The 19,794-nt window shown below is 40.7% G+C and overlaps 1 protein-coding gene across 1 annotated transcript in view; it reads left to right on the top strand.

The window, feature by feature from the left end:
* The window catches only part of LOC311488198 (uncharacterized protein), a 36,069-nt gene that overhangs the window by 11,021 nt on the left and 5,254 nt on the right, over positions 1–19,794 (top strand). The window contains exons 2-47 of the mRNA XM_084544744.1: positions 5,868–6,089; positions 6,557–6,576; positions 6,817–6,849; positions 6,946–6,978; positions 7,263–7,316; positions 8,135–8,227; positions 8,503–8,574; positions 9,867–9,911; positions 10,020–10,073; positions 10,276–10,329; positions 10,565–10,618; positions 10,718–10,771; positions 10,981–11,034; positions 11,194–11,238; positions 11,958–12,011; positions 12,180–12,224; positions 12,778–12,831; positions 12,959–13,057; positions 13,210–13,254; positions 13,344–13,442; positions 13,548–13,601; positions 13,758–13,865; positions 14,282–14,335; positions 14,481–14,579; positions 14,703–14,756; positions 14,872–14,970; positions 15,047–15,100; positions 15,315–15,368; positions 15,463–15,516; positions 15,652–15,705; positions 15,835–15,879; positions 15,965–16,063; positions 16,154–16,261; positions 16,416–16,469; positions 16,716–16,769; positions 16,939–16,992; positions 17,105–17,158; positions 17,271–17,378; positions 17,642–17,695; positions 17,897–17,950; positions 18,281–18,442; positions 18,779–18,886; positions 19,074–19,181; positions 19,267–19,320; positions 19,396–19,503; positions 19,700–19,753. Of these exons, the coding sequence (XP_084400870.1) occupies positions 5,868–6,089; positions 6,557–6,576; positions 6,817–6,849; positions 6,946–6,978; positions 7,263–7,316; positions 8,135–8,227; positions 8,503–8,574; positions 9,867–9,911; positions 10,020–10,073; positions 10,276–10,329; positions 10,565–10,618; positions 10,718–10,771; positions 10,981–11,034; positions 11,194–11,238; positions 11,958–12,011; positions 12,180–12,224; positions 12,778–12,831; positions 12,959–13,057; positions 13,210–13,254; positions 13,344–13,442; positions 13,548–13,601; positions 13,758–13,865; positions 14,282–14,335; positions 14,481–14,579; positions 14,703–14,756; positions 14,872–14,970; positions 15,047–15,100; positions 15,315–15,368; positions 15,463–15,516; positions 15,652–15,705; positions 15,835–15,879; positions 15,965–16,063; positions 16,154–16,261; positions 16,416–16,469; positions 16,716–16,769; positions 16,939–16,992; positions 17,105–17,158; positions 17,271–17,378; positions 17,642–17,695; positions 17,897–17,950; positions 18,281–18,442; positions 18,779–18,886; positions 19,074–19,181; positions 19,267–19,320; positions 19,396–19,503; positions 19,700–19,753 (3,245 nt within the window). The remainder of the gene's footprint in view (positions 1–5,867; positions 6,090–6,556; positions 6,577–6,816; positions 6,850–6,945; positions 6,979–7,262; positions 7,317–8,134; positions 8,228–8,502; positions 8,575–9,866; positions 9,912–10,019; positions 10,074–10,275; positions 10,330–10,564; positions 10,619–10,717; positions 10,772–10,980; positions 11,035–11,193; positions 11,239–11,957; positions 12,012–12,179; positions 12,225–12,777; positions 12,832–12,958; positions 13,058–13,209; positions 13,255–13,343; positions 13,443–13,547; positions 13,602–13,757; positions 13,866–14,281; positions 14,336–14,480; positions 14,580–14,702; positions 14,757–14,871; positions 14,971–15,046; positions 15,101–15,314; positions 15,369–15,462; positions 15,517–15,651; positions 15,706–15,834; positions 15,880–15,964; positions 16,064–16,153; positions 16,262–16,415; positions 16,470–16,715; positions 16,770–16,938; positions 16,993–17,104; positions 17,159–17,270; positions 17,379–17,641; positions 17,696–17,896; positions 17,951–18,280; positions 18,443–18,778; positions 18,887–19,073; positions 19,182–19,266; positions 19,321–19,395; positions 19,504–19,699; positions 19,754–19,794) is intronic.

Genomic DNA, 19,794 nt, shown 5'->3' on the forward strand with positions numbered 1-19,794 from the left:
CTTCATTATGTTTCTCTGTGTTTTAATCTGGCAGCAAGAGAGTTTTGTGCTGGAAAGAACTTTCCTCCGAGTTCCTCTGAGCCCTGAATCCACAGTTTATTCTTTCACATCTGGCCGAGTGCTTAGTTGATGTAAAACACCAGGGCGCTCTGACCCCTTGTATAAGTTAACTGTCTACTTGGGTAAACTGGAATGTTTGACGTCACCATTTTTCCTTTTTAAAAAAATGAGGAGCCATCCAAATGTATTGTTGTTTTTTCCTATTAACACATTTTAAATAATTAATGAAGCAACTAATGTATCTGTGGTGATTAAATAAAGATCCTGCATATACTGCACTGACAATATACATGGAGCTTGGAGAATTGTATGATTCTCCTCCTATAGGAAGCACTACCAGACGGATTTTAGGCTCAGACATGACTGTCTATCTTGACTGAGTGAGAATTTAATGTACGTTAGTGGAAGTACTGTACACACACACTCGTGTCTGTCCATTAGGAATATTTCATACCAAGCACAGGTAGGACAGGTGGTGCACACATTGCTCACGTTTCTGTTTTCGCTTTGTCAGTGTGTTTTATTTAGCTTGATCAATGTGCAACTGGAGCCATCCTGAGAGGATATGAAAACCACATGTTTGACAGCATACCAGGTGCTAGTGAAAGATAGGGATATGCATGGGAAAGCTAACGAGTCGTTTTAACACTTAGTTTAGCATTTTAAACATTTAAAATTTCTGTTGATTTGTATTATCTATATAAATATATTTTATCATGTTGTTTGTGCTTAAACTTAGTAGAAGTCAAGTTGAAACAGTAGATGTCAGATTCAGAGCACAGTAAAGCAAGATGGATTCATTAAAACTCATTAGAACAGTGCAGTGTACTGCAATTGTCCAAGATTTAAGAAATGGAAATTAAAGATGGACAGTAGCATTGTTGGATTAAGCATCAGACTGTAATCCACAATGCAATTAGACATGTACAGTATTTGGTGAAGAAAAGTCACAGTGTGGACTGTGGAGTGTAAAACAAAGACAGACCAGAAGAATAATCTTGTTGCTACAAGTTGGGCAAGACACATGACATGAAAGCTGGCTTCAACTTTTTGTCTTTTGTCCAGTTAGGTGTCAACCAATCTTCTTGACGCCACTGACACTTGAGTGACTTGGCCACAACGCTGAGTTGTAGTCTATGTCGCCGGTAATATGAGTGCACCATAAGGCAAAACATGTTCTGTGTTGAGTCAGTATGTGGACGCCGTCAGCTCAAGTACATAACTTTTCCACCTCAGTTTGAATGCTTGTAATGCCTGGCCACATCAAGATAACCTGTTTTGAACTTTCCCCCTGACCTTGGTAAAAGGCTTGGGCTGGGCAGAGAAGAGTCCAGGTCTTTGCTGTTAGAGGCAAGCACATTCACCAGCTAACAATTTTAGCATTTTCATCAGCTTTTAATTCTGTAATTACAGCTAATTATTCACATTAGAGCATGCTGTCTGTTGCTTCATAATGAGTAAATGCTGCAAATGTAATTTTCTAAAAGCCACAAAAACACAGAACATGTTTGATCAGAACTGTGAGGACTGCTGACTGCTCGCCTAGTTATTGCCGTTGTACAACTTCACAGCCACATATATAGTATATGTGGCTACATATATCATTGTAATACAATCAATCTTGTCTTGCCAGAAATGGCTTGGTACCAGTTCTCCTCTAAAATATATATGATATGATGAGATGGAAATTAATCCAGTCTGAGTCAACAGAAAACAGACAGTCCAAGAGATAAAAAGGAGGAGGGGGGATGTGTAATTTAGCAGGACCACAACCCTCCCAGGGCTGAACATGGGAAGGGAAGAGCTCATGACTGTGGTCGCCTCTTTAGAAGGAAGACCCACTGGAGACAGGGGCCTGTTGATGGAAAAGCCTAGACATGTAATCAGCAAGCTACTTATTCATTTCAACTTTCCTGGCCCAAGCCCTCCCACCCCTCCCTCGAGATTCAGAGCTTTGTTTGTGGAAGCCAAGGTGAGGAACATGTTGAAACTAGAGCGTTCTTTTAGATTTCATGCCCTGTTAACATCATCCAGCAAATTTTCCATGCTTATGAATATTAAACAGACAGGACGCTATCTCTGACTCGTTTAAAAAAAGCATAATCATAGGGTACTGTTTTACTTTGAAGGTGTGTTGACACGCGAGCCTAAAAGTGGGTGTCCTTGTTTTTGAGCTGTGACATGTCCAGGTTTGGGCTGGTGTGGCAAAGATCTTGACTGATGTTTGAGGAGCAGCTGTTTTTATGGACAGGTTTAACAATGTACCAGTCACAGGTTGAGCAAAATGTCCTTTACAGAGGGAAGATTTATGTTTGCCCACAACACCAAGGGTTTTAAAGCAGGAAGGTGCAGCTGCTGCAGAGCCACCCCTCAGCAGCTATAAGTCATCTGCAACTACTTTTTTCTTTCATATTAGACCGTACTCTTCTCAGTATTAACTGTGTCAGCTGAGTAAACTTACTTTGAATGCAATGAAGAAACAAGAGTGGGTACTATCTTTCTGAAAATAAGATGAGAGTGTGGCTATCTGTTCAGGGCCTGCAACTGTCTTTGTTTTCCTAAAGGAAATGAAAGATCTAGTTTAAAATGACTCATTGTTTCCATAAGGTCATTTCCAAATCCCTCGACTTTTGGCCACCATACTTTCTCCCCAAACACAGTGTATTATGAGTATTTCCATATTGGCCAAGGAAAATCCATAAACTATCCCCTCTCATGTCTGCCAACTCCACCATACATGTAGTTTCCTCAGATTTTTCCTCAAGGTTGATGTGTGCCATGACAAAAAATATGTTGGAATCTCTGTTATCGGATGTCTGGTGAATGCAACTAAATGATAGTTGCAGAGCAGACATATGAGTCATGTTGAAGAGCTCCAGACTCCATGTTTTAAAAACCAAGAGAGGAAATTGTCTGCCCTCTTAGCTGACTAGTGGAAAATCTTGATCAAGAGGGAGGAAGGGAACGTGCCTTTTCACCGTTGTCACAGTCAAACCATGCTTTTACGGCGTCTGTGGAAAAGTGCGGAACCTGCAACGAATTAGCTAAGAGGAGGGGAAAAAGTGAACCTCCTCCTCCTCCTCCTCCCCATCAAGGCTTCCAGTAGGGTTTTTAAGACCACTCTAAAAACCGCACTTCTCTTCCAGTAAATTTCAAACTTTCCTAATATGCAGTGTTTGAAATGTCTAAAAGCCCAACAGGAAAAAAATGCACTCCAACTCTGAGGCTCAGCCAGACATCCACAGTGTGACCGAAAAGAGCTAAAAGTTTCACACAGATTTGTCCCTGTGTAGATAGCATTTACTCCTATGGGATTTCAACAACTGCCTGTTTGGGGTTGAAGAAAAAACAAGTTTAGTAAGAATAAGAACAAATCCAGCCAATCAGTATGGATGTACTGTCTTCCAACGGCTAGGTGTGTTCTTGTGAAAAAAACTGCCACATTATTAGAGTGAAATCTGTATTTATTCTAGATGAATGATGAGCCCAAGCAAATGAAGAGAAATGCACTTTTGCGTTCCATCGTGTGCTGGTTTTCATTTTGAAATGCCACAACTTAGACAGTGGGATGTTATTGGCCATTAAAAGGCAGGAAATTTCGTCGCCAAACTTCGTCGTGTTTTCAGCGTAGTTTGTGACTGACGGGACATAGTTGGCTGAGAAAACATACCTTTGGGTTGTATTTGCTGGTGTTGATCTTTGAAATACACACAGCTGGTCAGGCTAAGCATAAAGATAAATAGTTCACGGGTGATGGCTGTTGTTTTGTCGAGGGGGATAGTTACAGTTGTGGCCTTTTGTGCACAGTGGACATGACTGTGTTTAAACTCACTACACTTTTTTAAGATAGAACGTTTGCCCAACAACATGTAAGAAGTCATATTGATTTGATTGTTCTAGCATACTTGAAAAAAGTAGTTTTTCAATGGATTTACCATGAATGTTCTCATATTTTAACATATAAAAGGATCTACTATAGAACTGTCTGCCTGTATTACCCAAACCACTGCTATCCATACTTTGTAAGATTATAAATAATGAGATTAAGATTGTCTGATTACGTGGTGTATTTGTACAGCATCCAAACCTCACATTTGATTTAATTAGAGGAATTAGCAATGTTGTCACGTTGAGGCAAGTTTAAATGTAATGCATCACTCAATTTCTCAGTCTACCTGTACTTTAACTTTGAGATTTGATCCCTTATAGTTTTAGTTTATCACATGTTAAACATTTGGAAAGTGCTGTGTACTATCCAATTTGTGACAAGAAGTGTTTTATTATAGTGCAATCTCTAAATGTTACATACCATTCATAATAATATATGTTTTCTTTTATTGCTAGATTGGTCTAGTTGCACGCTGGTCAATATACACTTGTGTCTCCCTGTATATTTGTCATTGGTTCATCTGTCCAGAACTACTAATGTAAAACCAAGTGTACAGAGGGCTGCGAGAAAAAGCTAATGTCAGAATGAACAAATGTAAGTGGCTACTAAAGATGGTTTAGAAAGGTACATTTATTGCTTTTCAGTGATGATTAACTTATTTGAAACACTGCCATGTTGCAGTCAGTGTCCTCTGTCTAACATTACAGCAGTAAATCTGAGCTATGTTAAAACATGCTGACTTGTCAAGCCTCTTTTACCTCACTGTTACAGCTCTTTGCTTGAAGGTGTTTGGAGCCATCAAGGATGTAGACTGAGATAGAATGGAGTCAGTCTCATCTACGGGTTTTAGTCCTTGCATTGTTTGGAACAATATTTGATCATATAAAATTTCATTAGTTTTTAGGGCTCCTCTCGCCTACTTTCTTCTTCCTGTAGCCGGGTAACCTGACTTTACCTGCTGTTTGAAGCTCAGAGCTGCCACCTGCCGTTTACATTAAGAACAGGTAAAGGTTTCATAATTACTAAGACAGACTCGGATTCAGAACACGTGGGATCCCTGTGAAAGCAACACCGTGCAAAAGGAAGGGGTCATTCATAAACCATTAAATGAACTGTTAATATTATCAAAGGTTATGAAATTATGTCCTCAGTTGGTACAATGTGCCCCATTGCTGAATGAGCCTACACATCACAAAATGTGGAACCATCTTTCTAACCAAAGTGGTTAATGGGTCTCCTGGGACAAAACATCTGCTGAATAGGTGGCTGCAGGTTTTCCCTTTTGAACATGACTCAAATGTCTGAGACTGCTGCTGGAGGAAATGATCTCATGTCTAACTGCTGGAGACTTAACTGCAACAACAGGTCACGTTTTCCAGAACTTTTTCCTTTTTTCTTTTTCTTTCTTTTCTTTTCTTTTTTTTTTTTTTCTCACAGTGTGTGCAGAATGTGATGTAAACATGCATTTCACATTAAGAACATGCTGTTTTGTTTATTTGTTTGTTTGTCTAGTTGTCCGGTATTGTTGCACCTGTACATCAAGGGCACTTGTGACGACAAAGCTGAGTTTATGGCTCTGCTCACTTCATCTTTGGTAGTTTGATGACTGGCAATGGTGATTCTGAGTTTTTGTGGAGATTTTCTTAAAACTGCTAGAATTTCTGAGTTATTCCAGCAACTTTACTTTTTGTGCAGTGTAGGAGACACGTCCATGCGATCCTGAAACAAAAGAGGGTTTGCCTGGTTGAATCGTTCCAAAACACACAGCTTCAACTAAGTGTAAACCTTTTTGTCACATTTGTTATTCAGGAATTTCTCAGAAATATCCTAATTGGAATGGTGGGCTTGATAAGTCCTTACTACGTTCGTTATGTATTGAACTGACAAAAATTAAAGTGTCGTCCACTTTGTGTTCCAGGAGATGACATGAGCTGCACGGCAGACGGCCAGGTGTACACAAACAAGGACATCTGGAAGCCAGAGCCATGCCGGATCTGTGTTTGTGACAATGGGCAGGTCCTCTGTGATGAAATCCAGTGCGATGAGCTGAGTAACTGTGAGAAGATGGTCATCCCGGAGGGCGAGTGCTGCCCTATTTGCCAGAGTGATTCACCCAGCAATGGCGGGACGGGGAGCTATGGTGAGGCAGCAGCTGCTGCAGTTTTTTTTTTTTTTTTTTTCTTTAATCGAGGGAACAGTCATTCAGTTAGTGAGATTTACAGACACAGCCTCGAAGCCTCCTTGTTAAGGGAGAAAAAACAAGAATCCATATTGTTAATAGTCGGAGTTAACAGTAATAATAGCATTATAATGAGAGATGTTAGGGTTTTGACAGGTTGTCAGTAATATAATCTATTCTTCAGCCAGCGATGATGTACTACTCACTGCAGTAGAGTGACATCAGATTAATTGGGTTAATTGACTAATTTGCCTTTGTTTACCTTGACTACCCTGCTTAATGATAATAACAAATGGATTGATCATGCTCTATTACATGCTGTTTCATGTGCTTTTACATCCCAGCTTTCATTCTGATGATATAACGATGATGTCTGTGCATTCAAACCATCAAATAATGCAATCGTTTATGCCTTTTCCTCCATGCAGGTGGGGACCGAGTTTACAAGGTAGGCCACACTTTTATCATGCTGGGTATTCCTGCTTTATCACGTATTTGCTGTTATTATCACTATGATGGAGTGTGAGCTTCCTGTTAAGAGGGAGTTTTTCCTTGTCACTGGGGGTCTCAGGCCGGATCATGTAATGCGTTTCTAAACCATTTTAATGGTTATTGGAGGTATAGAAATAAAACTGAATTGAATTGACTTGAGCTTGATGGTTTTTATCATTTCTGTTTGTTTGTTCAGGGTCAGAAGGGAGAACCAGGGGATGTTCCACTTGTGAGTGTTTGCTACAAATAAACCTATCTACCTAAATAGACCTACATCGTTAAGAAATGCAGGATCTAACTGCTGTGTTTGATCATTTCTCTGCAGGTGACCGGTATTAGAGGTCGCCCTGGACCTATGGTAAGCATTATATATTTTTTTGTTTTACCTAAAGCATCTTCTAAACAGAAGTGTTTGGCTTCTATGAGGCTTCTGAAAGTGAGAGATTTCCCTCTTTTTTGTGTGTGGATGTTCATCATCAGTTGACACTAGATGGCATAAGAGGACCGTTACCTCCTGCATAACTTCACCTTAAAAGGATGTCTGCAGTGCAGAATAGTCCTTCAGCCGCCTGGGTTGCAGTGACATTTTGAGCAGTACACACATACCTAATCCAACACTGATGTTATTGTTTACACCAACAGGGACCTCCCGGCTCGCCAGGAGAAAGAGGACCTCGTGGACATAAAGGAAGGCCTGTATGTCACATCTCACAGACATAAAGCAGAAGTAAAACATGAAAATTATGCATCTGTAGATTATACTTAAATTCCACACACAGCAAAACAGCATTACAGTGTCAGAGGCCCTGGTGGGATGTCATGAATCAGAAGATTATTTCATCCTCCTTATCATATGCATGCCATGTTGTCTACATGATCCTTTGGGAATCACATTCAAATGACATCTTGATTACTGGATCATGAGAACGACCCCTGTTCTGTCAAACAAGGCAAAGTTCCAAAGTAGGTAAGTAAAGAAATAAATAAAACTGTTCAAAATAACTATTGCAGCAAAAAAACAAATGAACAAAACAACAATATAGTTTAAGGTTTAGAGACTAATGGTCAAAGCGTAATGTTAAATTTTTGATATATAGTGTGCTTAGCCAGCAAAACTGTGGCAGGGTGATGAATGAATGTGCTCCTCTTGGTGGACTTACAGTGAAGTTGGGGGCAGCATTTTGCTGCTGATTTATTAGTTCATAACCGATGGATTTCCTGCTGCACACACTTGACAGCTCATAGTTCATGAACAAACAAAACTGAGGTTACATCTTTGTGTCCAGCTGAAAGGACACCGTGAATTTTGGCTAAATTCATTAACTTTTTCATGTTTATTTAAAGTTCTGTCAATTAAAATCAGATTTAGGACTAAAAACAAGCAAACCAAAATGCTGTCACTGCCAAAAATAACAAATCTGAGTTAGAATATATATATATATATACATATATATATTATTTTTTTTATTTTTTTTACAACGAGTAAATCAGCATCTATGTCTCTTGCTTTCCAGGGACTGCGGGGCTCTGCAGGTTATGATGGAGAGCCTGGTATACCAGGTCAGCCCGGTGAACCAGGACCTCCAGGACATCCAACGCACCCAGGGGTGAGTTATGCCCAAAAAATGCTCCACTCAACACACAAACTGTGTGCACACCAACATGCATGTGCTAGCATGAACAGAGGGAGCAAACACAAGACAAATGGTCTCAGAGGATGTGGAGCATAGCTACCCACAGAGCTAAGAAACGCTGCACCTGAAACTCTTTGTTGTTGTTGTTGTCATCCAGGTCAGTCATTATATAATGCAGACAGTTTCCATTGTTCCTATCTAAAAACGGATTGATTAAACACAGTTAACCTAAGGTGTTTCTCCTGCAGGGCCTGGGATCCCAGATGTCTCAAGGCTTTGATGGAAAAACAGGACCCCAAGCCATGTTAAGTGGTTCAAGGGTAAGGAAAAGCCTGAACTAGCCTAATCTGTCTGTGTTTCTATTACACTTCTCAGCAAAAGAGTACAAGAATATTTGTTATTTAAATATTTGATTCTCGTTTGGTAAAAGCTTGTTCTCTGCATCCTGCTGCAGCAGTGGATAGTGATAATTAGACAGTTAACAATAGCTCAGACGAATAGTGTTGTATGAGCTTGCACTGGCTTTCCCAATACTTTTGTTATCCAAGGCTCTAATGTATGTAGGTATGTTGTAGAAAAAATTAAACCAATAAATAAATAAATAAACCGGTTGACCTTTTCTAAATCTACAGAAGAAGATTTATCAATCATTATTCTGGTCTATTATTAGCTTATTTCATAGCAGACATGACTTGTCACAGTACGGACAACAAAGGTGTATTAATTCAGTTCCATTAAGTGGCACAGAAAAACATTGTGCATTCTGGTTCACTGTTGTCTCACTGGGACAAAAGCAGGACATCCCATATGTGGTATGAAACCAACATAAATACACCCGTTTGTATACCTTTACTACATAAAATGCCACTGTAAGTGCTTTCCAATGCGACATTGAAAACAAAACACAATGTAAAACAAGTTTTAAATTACGAATAAAGTATGGAGGTTATTATTTCAACCAAGGGATGACTCACACGAGTGGTGCAAAAGACATACACACCTTTTACAGTTTGAGTCTCCAAGTATACACAATATATTTAATGTGTAAAATAGGTCAAGCTATCCTTTAATTGTAAATATTATGCAGCATTGTATGTGGTTTTGGTTTTATGTGGTTTTGATGAGCGCATCCTACAGATGCTCTCACTGATAGAGATCTGGAGAACACACATGTCTGTAGAAGCACAATGAATTATGGTTGTAGCCTCTCTGGTAATGGGCATGTTACTGGACATTTCAAGCAATTCACATTTAATAAGACCTATTTAACTTGAACCAATGCTGACTTTTTACACAATGACCCTGTAGTCAAGTCAAACTTGAGAAAATTAATAACACTCATCTACTTGTCCAGATTACTGCGCGTGGAGTACATTAGGTCAGGTGGGGGGAATTAAAGAATGGCTTTCTGTGCTTAGACAGATATTTGCACACGGGTTCATAGAGTATCCCTATTAAAAACTAATTCACCAAATAAACCCTCCATTGTTTGTGGCCCCGTTGTGGTCATTTTGTTGGTCTAACCTTAGAGAGCATATTTAATTATTTCTGTCCTTTTCATGCTGTTTTGTTCTGTTCAGTTCTATTCATTTGATCTGGCAACTTGTTTTAGGGAGAGGCTGGAGCAAGAGGACCACCAGGGCCAAACGGCTCACCAGTAAGTCCTCAACAGTGTGCAGTCAAGATCACTGATATTTGAATGGACTTTTACAAATTCTTTTGTTCTCGCTGGTAATCTTTTGTATGTCTTACCCCTCTTTTAAAGGGCCAGTCTGGGCCACAAGGACCTCCTGGAGATGTTGGTGATCCAGGACACATGGTATGAACTCACTCCTTTGTACATTTTCTGTCTATGATCAAATACACTTGGTCTGATTTTGTATGCAATGTGTGACTAAATCATTTTGGTGAGCTGCTTGTTTGCAAGAACAACATCCACTGCATACAGACAACAGGAGTGGCCTGAATACATTTAAGGACTGATAGTTGCTGGATGTTTACCGTGTGACTGTGTTTGTCAGGGTCCTCCTGGGCAACGGGGACCTGAGGGACCTCCAGGGAAACCGGGCGAAGATGTAAGTTAGCTGTGACCCTGAAAGAATAGCCTAATGAAAGCAGATGCCACCACAGCCATCACATTTAAACTCATAAACATCTTTATGCATTATAAAATGAGGAAATATTCATATACACTTAGAAACTTAATAAATAACATAGAACCTATTGGAATAACTGTATTGTTTACTTAAATGATATTTTCATTTGCAGTAATATAAATCTCTATTGTGTAATTGTCATGACCTCACACAGGGAGAGCAAGGCAAAGCAGGAAATTCTGGAGAAATGGGATTCCCTGGATCAGCAGTAAGCTTTGTTAACTCTATAATAATAAAGATGGAATTTTCTGCTTGTTTTATGAATCTTCAGTAAGTGTTAATAATGTTCTTCCTCCACATATTTTAGGGGCCTAGAGGATTTCCTGGTACACCTGGGCCTCCAGGCCTGAAGGGTCACAGAGTGAGTATAACTTGTCTGAAACCTTTATGGAAGCCTCAATTGTTACAAGATTAGCTGAGAAATCTCCCAATAAAAGGTAATTTACTTTCTTGGGTTCTGCTACTCGTTTTTTTCCATGGCAGAATACATGTCAGTGTTCTCATCTAAACTCTGAATGCACAGCATAGAAACAGTAGAGTTTGTTAACAATTCTTGTCTCATGTTTACAGGGCCATGCTGGCCTAATTGGCCAAAAAGGTGAAATCGGAGCAGTTGGTTCCAAGGTATTAATGAAGTAATTGCTTCCCATATTTAATCTGTCGATGTGTTTGATTAGTTCATAAGATGATTACCTGCCTAGCCAAAGGGCCTGATAATCATGTTGTAGTACAGTAGTGCTATCTCGCTGCAACTTAAAAAGTGTGTTTTTGGTGGATTTCTAGGGAGCTACTGGCCCCCCTGGTCCAATGGGAGGACCTGGACCCATGGTATGTTAAACTGAGTTTAAAGTTTCTAATACTTATTGTGAAAGTTTCAGAGGTTGCGCTAGACTTTTTCGTTGTCTGTCATTTTGACTGACAGAGTCATAAAAATCCCGTCATAATCTATTTTTACCCGTCACTTTAATTTTTTACAATAATAATAATGACATATTCAATGACATTTAATTTTCATCAAAAAAAATAAAAAAAACGACAGTCAATGCTGCCGACACATATGGTCAGCCGATCTCTGACGTGTGCATCAGTATAATCGGTGTACCAGGAAATCGTGCACTGACAAAACTCCGCGATGTTTGGAATGCAAACTGCGATGAGAGACTAGAGCCAATTAATAAGGTCACTCGCCACCAAGTGGTCAGGGGTGTGAATTGCAATCTGTCAAAATGACAAATGGCCTTCAGATTTTTCCGTCACAGTTTAAAAAAAACGGTCAATGACGGAATATATTAGGTTAACGCGACCCCTGGTTTACATAAAGCCAGTGAATGCTCTGTGAAATTCTGACACTCATAAATTGACTGGAGCAGCCCATGCCGATCAGTCAGTTTATCATTTATAGGGGCTGACACTGACTTTCGGACTCTTATCTTATATTAGCTAAAGTTGTGTTCAGTGTACTGTACATGTATCTCTGAACTTCATTACTGTTAATGCATGCATTCAATGGGGGACAACTGTAATTCATCACGGTCTGTGAATAACAGGGTCCTGCTGGCATGCCGGGGGAGAGAGGACGCACTGGACCAGGCGGTATAGCAGTAAGGATGATAACACTATGCAACATCTGCTACCACAATCAGTTTTTCTCTACTAGTGTCCAACATGTTTAAAGTAATAACTGACTTTGTTTTACGTGAATACATATTTGTAGAACCTTCAGCTGTTTATAAATGTGCTACTGCTAATGATTCATTTTGGTCTCGTAGGGAAAACGTGGTTCCCCTGGTAATGTTGGGAAACCTGGTCCAATGGTAAGTCAGAATTCACAGTTTTGTTGTTTTTGTGGATTTACTGTTCACTTTCAACATGAGATTTTTAGACATAAATAGCTGTCTATCTTCATCTAAAGTAGTTAAGCACATGTAGGCCTTTAATAGGAATATCTGCGGATGTTGCTTATCAGAAACTCACATGACTAGGTTCTGTTAAGGACCAGAAACGTACCTGTAGAAACAGTAGAGTTTGTTAACAAAGGACAACTGGTTTTGATTCTAACACCCCATTTTTGTCCAGAGATTCCAATGCCAAAGTAATGGCTACTTAGTTGAGTCACAAGTCCAGTTGCCCTTGTTTCAACTTGTTTTTGGATATACCATGACCTGGATGACTGAGAATCTTCACAAAAACACTAAATCCTGTTGATAATTATAGCCTTGTGAACTGAAAGCAGTAATAATCTTACAAACACACATATAGACCGAAATTGTGCACTGCGGCACATGCATGATGTTTGTAGTTCACATTTTTGTTATGCACATTTTCTGTATTGCATTATTACAGTAGCATCTTGTTATCGCTTAACAGGGCCCATTAGGTCTCAGCGGCCCATCTGGATATCCAGGAACCCCAGGAATGAAGGTGAGTACAGTAAAACACCTATTTATGCAGTATTTGGCCACAGTGTTAGGCTCATTAAAGCTTGCTATCAAAGTCAGAGAGATAATGATTGCCTTTATTAATTGTGCTTGATGATTGTCTTTGACAGGGGCAACCCGGCCCCACAGGTGTCCGGGGTCCAGAGGGCCCACAGGGACAGAGAGGAGAAACCGGTCACCAGGGCAGAGCAGGACCTGTTGGCATTAGGGTTAATATCTTACTTTACTTATACTTACACATCACATACAGCACATTGTAAGGACATCTCTGATAATGTTTCAGAATAGCTCACCCAAGTTATCACTGTATCTACCAGTGTGCTGATTTAGTTATCTAACGGGAGGACTTTTTTGTTCAAAGGGACCCATGGGTACAGATGGAGGCCCAGGCACCAAAGGACCAGTGGTATGTGCACAGTCATTCAACTCAGACAAGGTATCGGTCAATTACATGAATACACAGAGGTCACAAAAATCTTGGTTAACTCTTTACAGGGTAATATTGGTCCACAAGGTCCCGGTGGCCATTCTGGACCCCCTGGACCTCCAGGACCTCAGGGAAGCACCGGTCAGCCTGGTATCAAAGGACAACTGGTAAACTGACTCTATATTGCTTTAATTGCTAGAGTGTTTTCATTTAACCAGTCACTGTTGCTTGATGGGCTGGAGACTCACATTTGTTTAATTTTTGTGTCAAAGGGAGATGTTGGCGTATCAGGATTTAAAGGAGAGGCTGGACCTAAAGGAGAACCTGTAAGATTCAAATCCAAAACTCAAATCAATGTTTTATTTACCACAACACGACATATAAAGGACAAAGGGCATGTAATTGGATATATGTAACACTAAATGTAAAACTTATTCTGATTTGTGCATATTCTGATTTGTGTGTCACTTTGTGTGTCAAAGGGTCCACCAGGTTCCCAGGGAGTGATCGGACCTCAGGGTGAGGAAGGAAAGCGAGGACAACGTGGAGACCCTGGTTCAGTTGGCCCTCTTGGTCCCGTCGGTGAGAGAGTGAGTCAGCATCCTGCCTTCTACTGTAACATTAATCTGCCAGAGAACTGACCTCTCTGGATAGCGGTTTGTTCTGTAATAGTATAGAAAGAAATCATGGTGGGCGAGAATGTTGAGGACACAATTAATTGCCTTTGGTAAATCCTTGTATGTAACTGAAATTGTGGCCATTTATGTAGGGAATGTAGCAAATATGGTAAACATGGAAGGCTTCTGTAGCCTGTCTATATTGACCTAATGTTTGTGAGGTTCTCTCCAGATGGTGTAGTCTCCTTACATAGTTCAGAAATTAGGTGGACTGGAGAATCAAATTATTCAGTAGACTTGTTTTTGTTTTTTCTAATACACTGATCTCGTTTAACACAGTCAAATTAGTGAGAATGTAATGAGAATCTAAGTCATGAATTGTTTTTCAGGGAGCTCCTGGAAACAGAGGATTCCCTGGCGCTGATGGACTGCCAGGACCTAAGGTAGAATATATTTTATACTTCCTTGAAATCAGTCTAGAGGAAGCTCTATAGTAATAATTCCAAAAGTTCTGTAAATATGTAGTTTTTCACTTGATGTTTTTAATAAGTAAATAGAAGATGTAATTGTCTATTTATTTTTTGAAAGGGAGCCCAAGGAGATCGTGGAACATCTGGCCCACCGGGACCGAAAGGTTCTCTGGGAGACCCGGGTCGTACAGGAGAGCCTGGTCTACCAGGTGCAAGGGTAACACAAAAGCTCTGCATTTTACTTTTGAGCTACAGTATCCTTCGACTTATTCACAGCATGTGAATGTTTATTTCTGTGTCCTCAATTTCCAACACTCAAGTTCTGATCATTTTTCCACAGGGTCTTACTGGTACTCCTGGAGTCCAGGGAGCAGAGGGCAAGCCAGGACCGCTGGTAGGTTGCAGTGCTTAATCTCAAATGAGACACTGGACTTACCCTTTATTTTAATTACAGGTTTGTTTTAAGGTCAGTTTTCGTTGAGATAAAGTATGGTTTGTGTCTTATTAAGGGTGCCCCAGGTGAAGATGGTCGTCCAGGCCCTGCAGGATCAATTGGAAACAGAGGGCCTGCAGGAACCATGGGAGTACCAGGTCCCAAGGGATTCAATGTAAGGCTGAGTCACTCAAAATGTTTGTTAATGGGTCATCTCCTGCTAAATGTCTAATTCAAAATGTTTCTCAAAGGGTGACCCAGGAAAGACAGGTGAACAAGGATCTACAGGAGTGCCAGGCCAAAGAGTGAGTACTGCTTATGAATGTAGACTTTGGTTTGCCATCAACAAGAAAAAATATATATACAGTATAACCTCTCTGATATTATACTGTATATGCAACAAAAATCATAGTACTTCTGCCTTGTGTTTTTTATTTGTTTACCACAATGATCCACTTTTATCTAGCTCCACTCCAGGTGTGAAATGGGCCAGTTTGTTGACATTCCCTTTGTTTTCAGGGTCCCCCAGGGAAAGATGGAGAAGTTGGTCCTGCAGGGCCCCCTGGTCCACCTGTAAGTGTCTGATTTTTATTTTATCACATTATTTGCTAAGAGATATTTTTATTGTTATTGCAAATGACACACACACAAATGTCATCTCTCAAAGGGTGTTGCAGGAGACAGAGGAGAGCAGGGACCTCCAGGTGTAAATGGATTCCAGGTGAGTAATTGTTTTTGGCTTCTAATAAAATCTCTAAATTTGCAGTTGAGTAAATGTTACATGGTTGAAAATAATTATCTCTCTGCTGGAAACAAGCTCTGGTGGCAATGTTTGACCATTGTTTTGTGTTCTCAGGGTTTGCCTGGAAACCAAGGCCCGCCTGGAGAGCCTGGAAAACCAGGAGACCAAGTGAGTCCAACAGAAACTATGCAGACTGTAGCTACATCTCATACTGCATATATTGTTCACTGGTGTAATATGTCTCCATTCATTTGAACTAGCAATTGTTTAGACTATACATCTGTCTTTTTCTTTCAGGGTATTCCCGGAGAGCTTGGAGCTGTGGGTCAAATTGGACCACGGGTAGGTGTACTGCATTGATTTCCATTACTCTAAGGTGGATAATGATAGTATCCCTGAGAAGTAACTGATGGTAAATGTTCTCTAGGGAGAGCGTGGAATTCCTGGGGAGAGGGGAGAGCTAGGTCCAACTGGTCTACAGGGACCTAAAGGAATTCCTGGTGCACCTGGTCCAGATGGACCGAAGGTACGATGATAGCAGTATTGTCTACATGTACAGCCAAACTTTGGACTGATTTGGGGCAATTCAGACTGACTTTGATGCTTCTCACTGAAGGGAAGTCCTGGCCCTCCTGGTGCTATAGGTGATGTGGGACCTCCAGGTCTTCAAGGAATGCCAGGAGAGAGAGGCATCTCTGGCCCTCCTGGGCCTAAAGGCGACAGAGTAAGTTTGTGTCATCGTCTTTACAAAAAGGAATATGCAAGTAAAGTTACAAAGAAATACTATTAATTCATTTCTGTCTCATCAGAGAAATCATAGTAATTTTTGTAATTAATTGTAAATAAGGGATGTAACTGTCTATGTTGTCTGTGTTCAGGGAGCAATTGGTGAGAAAGGAACAGAAGGTACACCCGGAAACGACGGCGCAAGAGTAAGCAAAACACCTCTGACTCGCTTCGGACATGTTTAGTCTCGGCTCAACCATGAACAAAGACATTAAATTTACTCTTGTAAGAGTAAAGTAAACTGTACATGATGATGTATTTATGCAAACCCAAGGCCAGTCACAGCTTGTTCCATGAAAAGTGCCTGCTGACATGACTGCACAAGTTACATTTAACAAAGACTGATGTTGATACTTAGAGATCCCAACTATTTTTTTTCCTTCTGTCAACAGGGAGCCCCAGGTCCTGTTGGCCCACTTGGACCTGCTGGACCCAGTGGTGAGAAGGTAGAGTCTCTCTTTTCTAGGCTGAAATTTGTACAACAGCAGTACAAGATTCTGACCGTAGAAGCTGTGTTTTAGGAAAATATCAGGATTTATATAGAATATAAGATTTATGCAACAATGCATGTGGAATGTAAAAAGAACTGTCAGTAAACATGTGACTTCTTTATAGGGAGAACCTGGACCCAAAGGACCACATGGACCCCCAGGCTCCAGAGGAGTGCCTGTGTGTACCCCTGACTTACACCTTCCATCTATGCTATGCTTATTGTGCTACAATAAATCAAGTATAAGTTATTGCAAAGTGCTTTAATAAAAACATGTCTGTTGTACTTCAGGGGGCAAGAGGTGACCCTGGACCGATTGGTGCTGTTGGATTTGCTGGTCCCCCTGTAAGTAGATTTGAATGCTCCTTTATTCTTAACATATTTGTGTCTTTTTATGATGCCCTAGGACTTGATAGGATGAGAGATCATTCATGACAATATTTTCTACTCTTTGAAGGGTCCTGATGGTCAACCTGGAGTCAAGGGAGAGCCTGGAGAGCAAGGCCAGAAGGGAGATGCTGGTTCTCCAGGACCACAGGGCTTGGCTGGAGCTCATGGACCTCCTGTGAGTTGCAAACATAAAGAAAATACACAAGCAGTTGCTCTGTCAGATTTTATTGCAGTCAGTCACGCAATATTTTTAACTGCCTCATCAGCTGTCTCTGTACACTCAGTTAAATCTCCCTGGAAGTTGTTTAAGTTTATGAATTCACTGTTTATCATTAACTATGCGTCTGACATCTGAGTTCCAGAAAAGCTAGCTTTGGGTTTATTGCAAATTCTTATGCAGAGGAATCATTCTCTAATGAAATGTGGGTTTATTTCTAGGGGCCAGTTGGTGTTGCTGGACTGAAAGGAGGAAGAGGAACACAGGGTGCACCAGTAAGAGCATTTCATTATTACAGAAACGTTATTACAGTGTGAAAGTAGACAAATAAACTATTTCATGTTCCCAGAAAGGCTGTGAATCCTAGGTATTCCATGGGTCCTGTGAAAAAAATAACGCCAATGAGTTAATTTCAAAGACACAATCTTTTTGTGTAACGTTTTTCCAACTTTTACTAACCAACTTTCTGCTGTCAGGGCCCCACTGGTTTCCCTGGTTCTGCAGGAAGAGTCGGACCACCAGGACCAACTGTAAGTACTGCCCCAACTTAGCTTGAAAAGTGTGTACTATAAGGAATATTTGCAGTTATAATGTTTTAATTATAATGGTCACTGATGTCTAACAACAAAGTCTAATTACTGGGAACAGTCAACCAATCAGCTTCCCTGTACTGTATTTACAAATTGATGTGTAAGATATGTACAATATGTGTACTTAACTATTCTTTAAGTGTTCACAACCACCTGTTTGATAATATAACTTGACTGCATCTAACTGCATCTCATTTTCCATGTAATGCACACTTTACATTGTGACACTGTGTGCAACGTGTATTTTATGCCTGTAACCACTACTACTAGGGTCCAGTTGGAGAACCCGGACCTCTAGGGCCTCCAGGAAAAGAAGGTCCTCCTGGACTCCGCGGAGATCACGGATCCCCGGGAAAACAAGGAGAGCGAGGACCTGCAGGACCACCAGGGAGCCCAGGGGACAAAGGAGACTCTGGAGAAGATGGCCCCACTGTAAACAGTTATTGTTATTTTTGAAAGATTTTTAAGTTTTCAGATTGACATATATTAAGACCACAAATTGTATATACCTATTGCCACCAGTGGTTATTGCTTGGAGTTTTAAGCTTTGCTAAAATTAGAATTTCTATTTTTTTGCAATATTTGAAGGACATTGGATCAAAGTTCAAGCAAAATACATTAGTTCAATTTGAACAGTTGTCTTCTTTTAATCCCAGCTCTCAGTTTCTTTTATATGCTTGAATACTCTGGAATATATTGTTTCTTCTTATCCACGAACTGATATGAAGTATGTGGGGTGGCTGTTCTCTTATCTGGTGTCTGCTTTAGGGTCCTGATGGTCCTCCAGGCCCAGCTGGAACTACAGGACAGAGAGGCATTGTGGGTCTTCCTGGCCAGAGAGGAGAGCGTGGGATGCCAGGCCTTCCAGGACCAGCGGTATGTATAATCAAAGTCCTCCTTGTACAACACGACTGTTTCATGTTACACACAATTGTGAATTAGAACACAATTTATATTAAGGTCCAAACTGTCCCACTGGTCAGAACATTTTATTAAATTTCTCATGTAGTTGGTACATGTATGTGTTTAGCTGCATCATTAGTTGTCTGTTTTTCTTGTGTAGGGTCCACCAGGAAAACAGGGCTCCCCAGGACAATCTGGAGATAAAGGGCCCCCAGGTCCAGTCGGTGTTCCTGGTGCTAACGGACCTCGTGGTGATCCTGGCCCTGATGTAAGTTCTTTTAAATTAGTTGTGGTGCCCAAGTTGCATAACTAAAGCTGCCTTCATGTTTTTCTTGTTCTTTTTTGCTTCTCAGGGTCCTGCAGGATCTGACGGCCCACCAGGAAAGGATGGCGTTTTGGGACAAAGGGTAAGAGGCGAAACAAAATCTAACCTAAGTGTTGCTTTGAGTATTGCAAGGGATTGACAGCTGTTTAATTTCCAGGGAGCACGAGGAGATCCTGGTCCAGAGGGCTTAGTCGGTCCTCAGGGACTTCCTGGACCTCCTGGTCCTGTTGGTGCACCAGGTGATGCTGGAAGGAGAGGAGAGTCTGTAAGTTTTTTGTTTTGCTCTCTTTGAGTGTCCGTCCATCTGTAGGAGCTGCAAACATATTTACATTTAAACTCTTTACAGTAGGATTGGAAATAACGTGTTTGAGAGCTATTAAGGGGTTAGGGTTAAGATAGTCTCTCAGTTTTGGCAGACTTCCTTTCCTTGGGGGCCTTCTAATGCATTTGCTCATTCTCAGGGCTCAAGAGGACCTGCTGGACCTCCTGGCTCAGCTGGAAAGAGAGGATTAGTGGTGAGTCTCCATCCTAATGTTCTGCGAAATATTCTGGTTTA

Source organism: Chelon labrosus, assembly GCF_963514085.1.
Source record: "Chelon labrosus genome assembly, chromosome: 5".
Taxonomy (NCBI): Eukaryota; Metazoa; Chordata; class Actinopteri; order Mugiliformes; family Mugilidae; genus Chelon; species Chelon labrosus.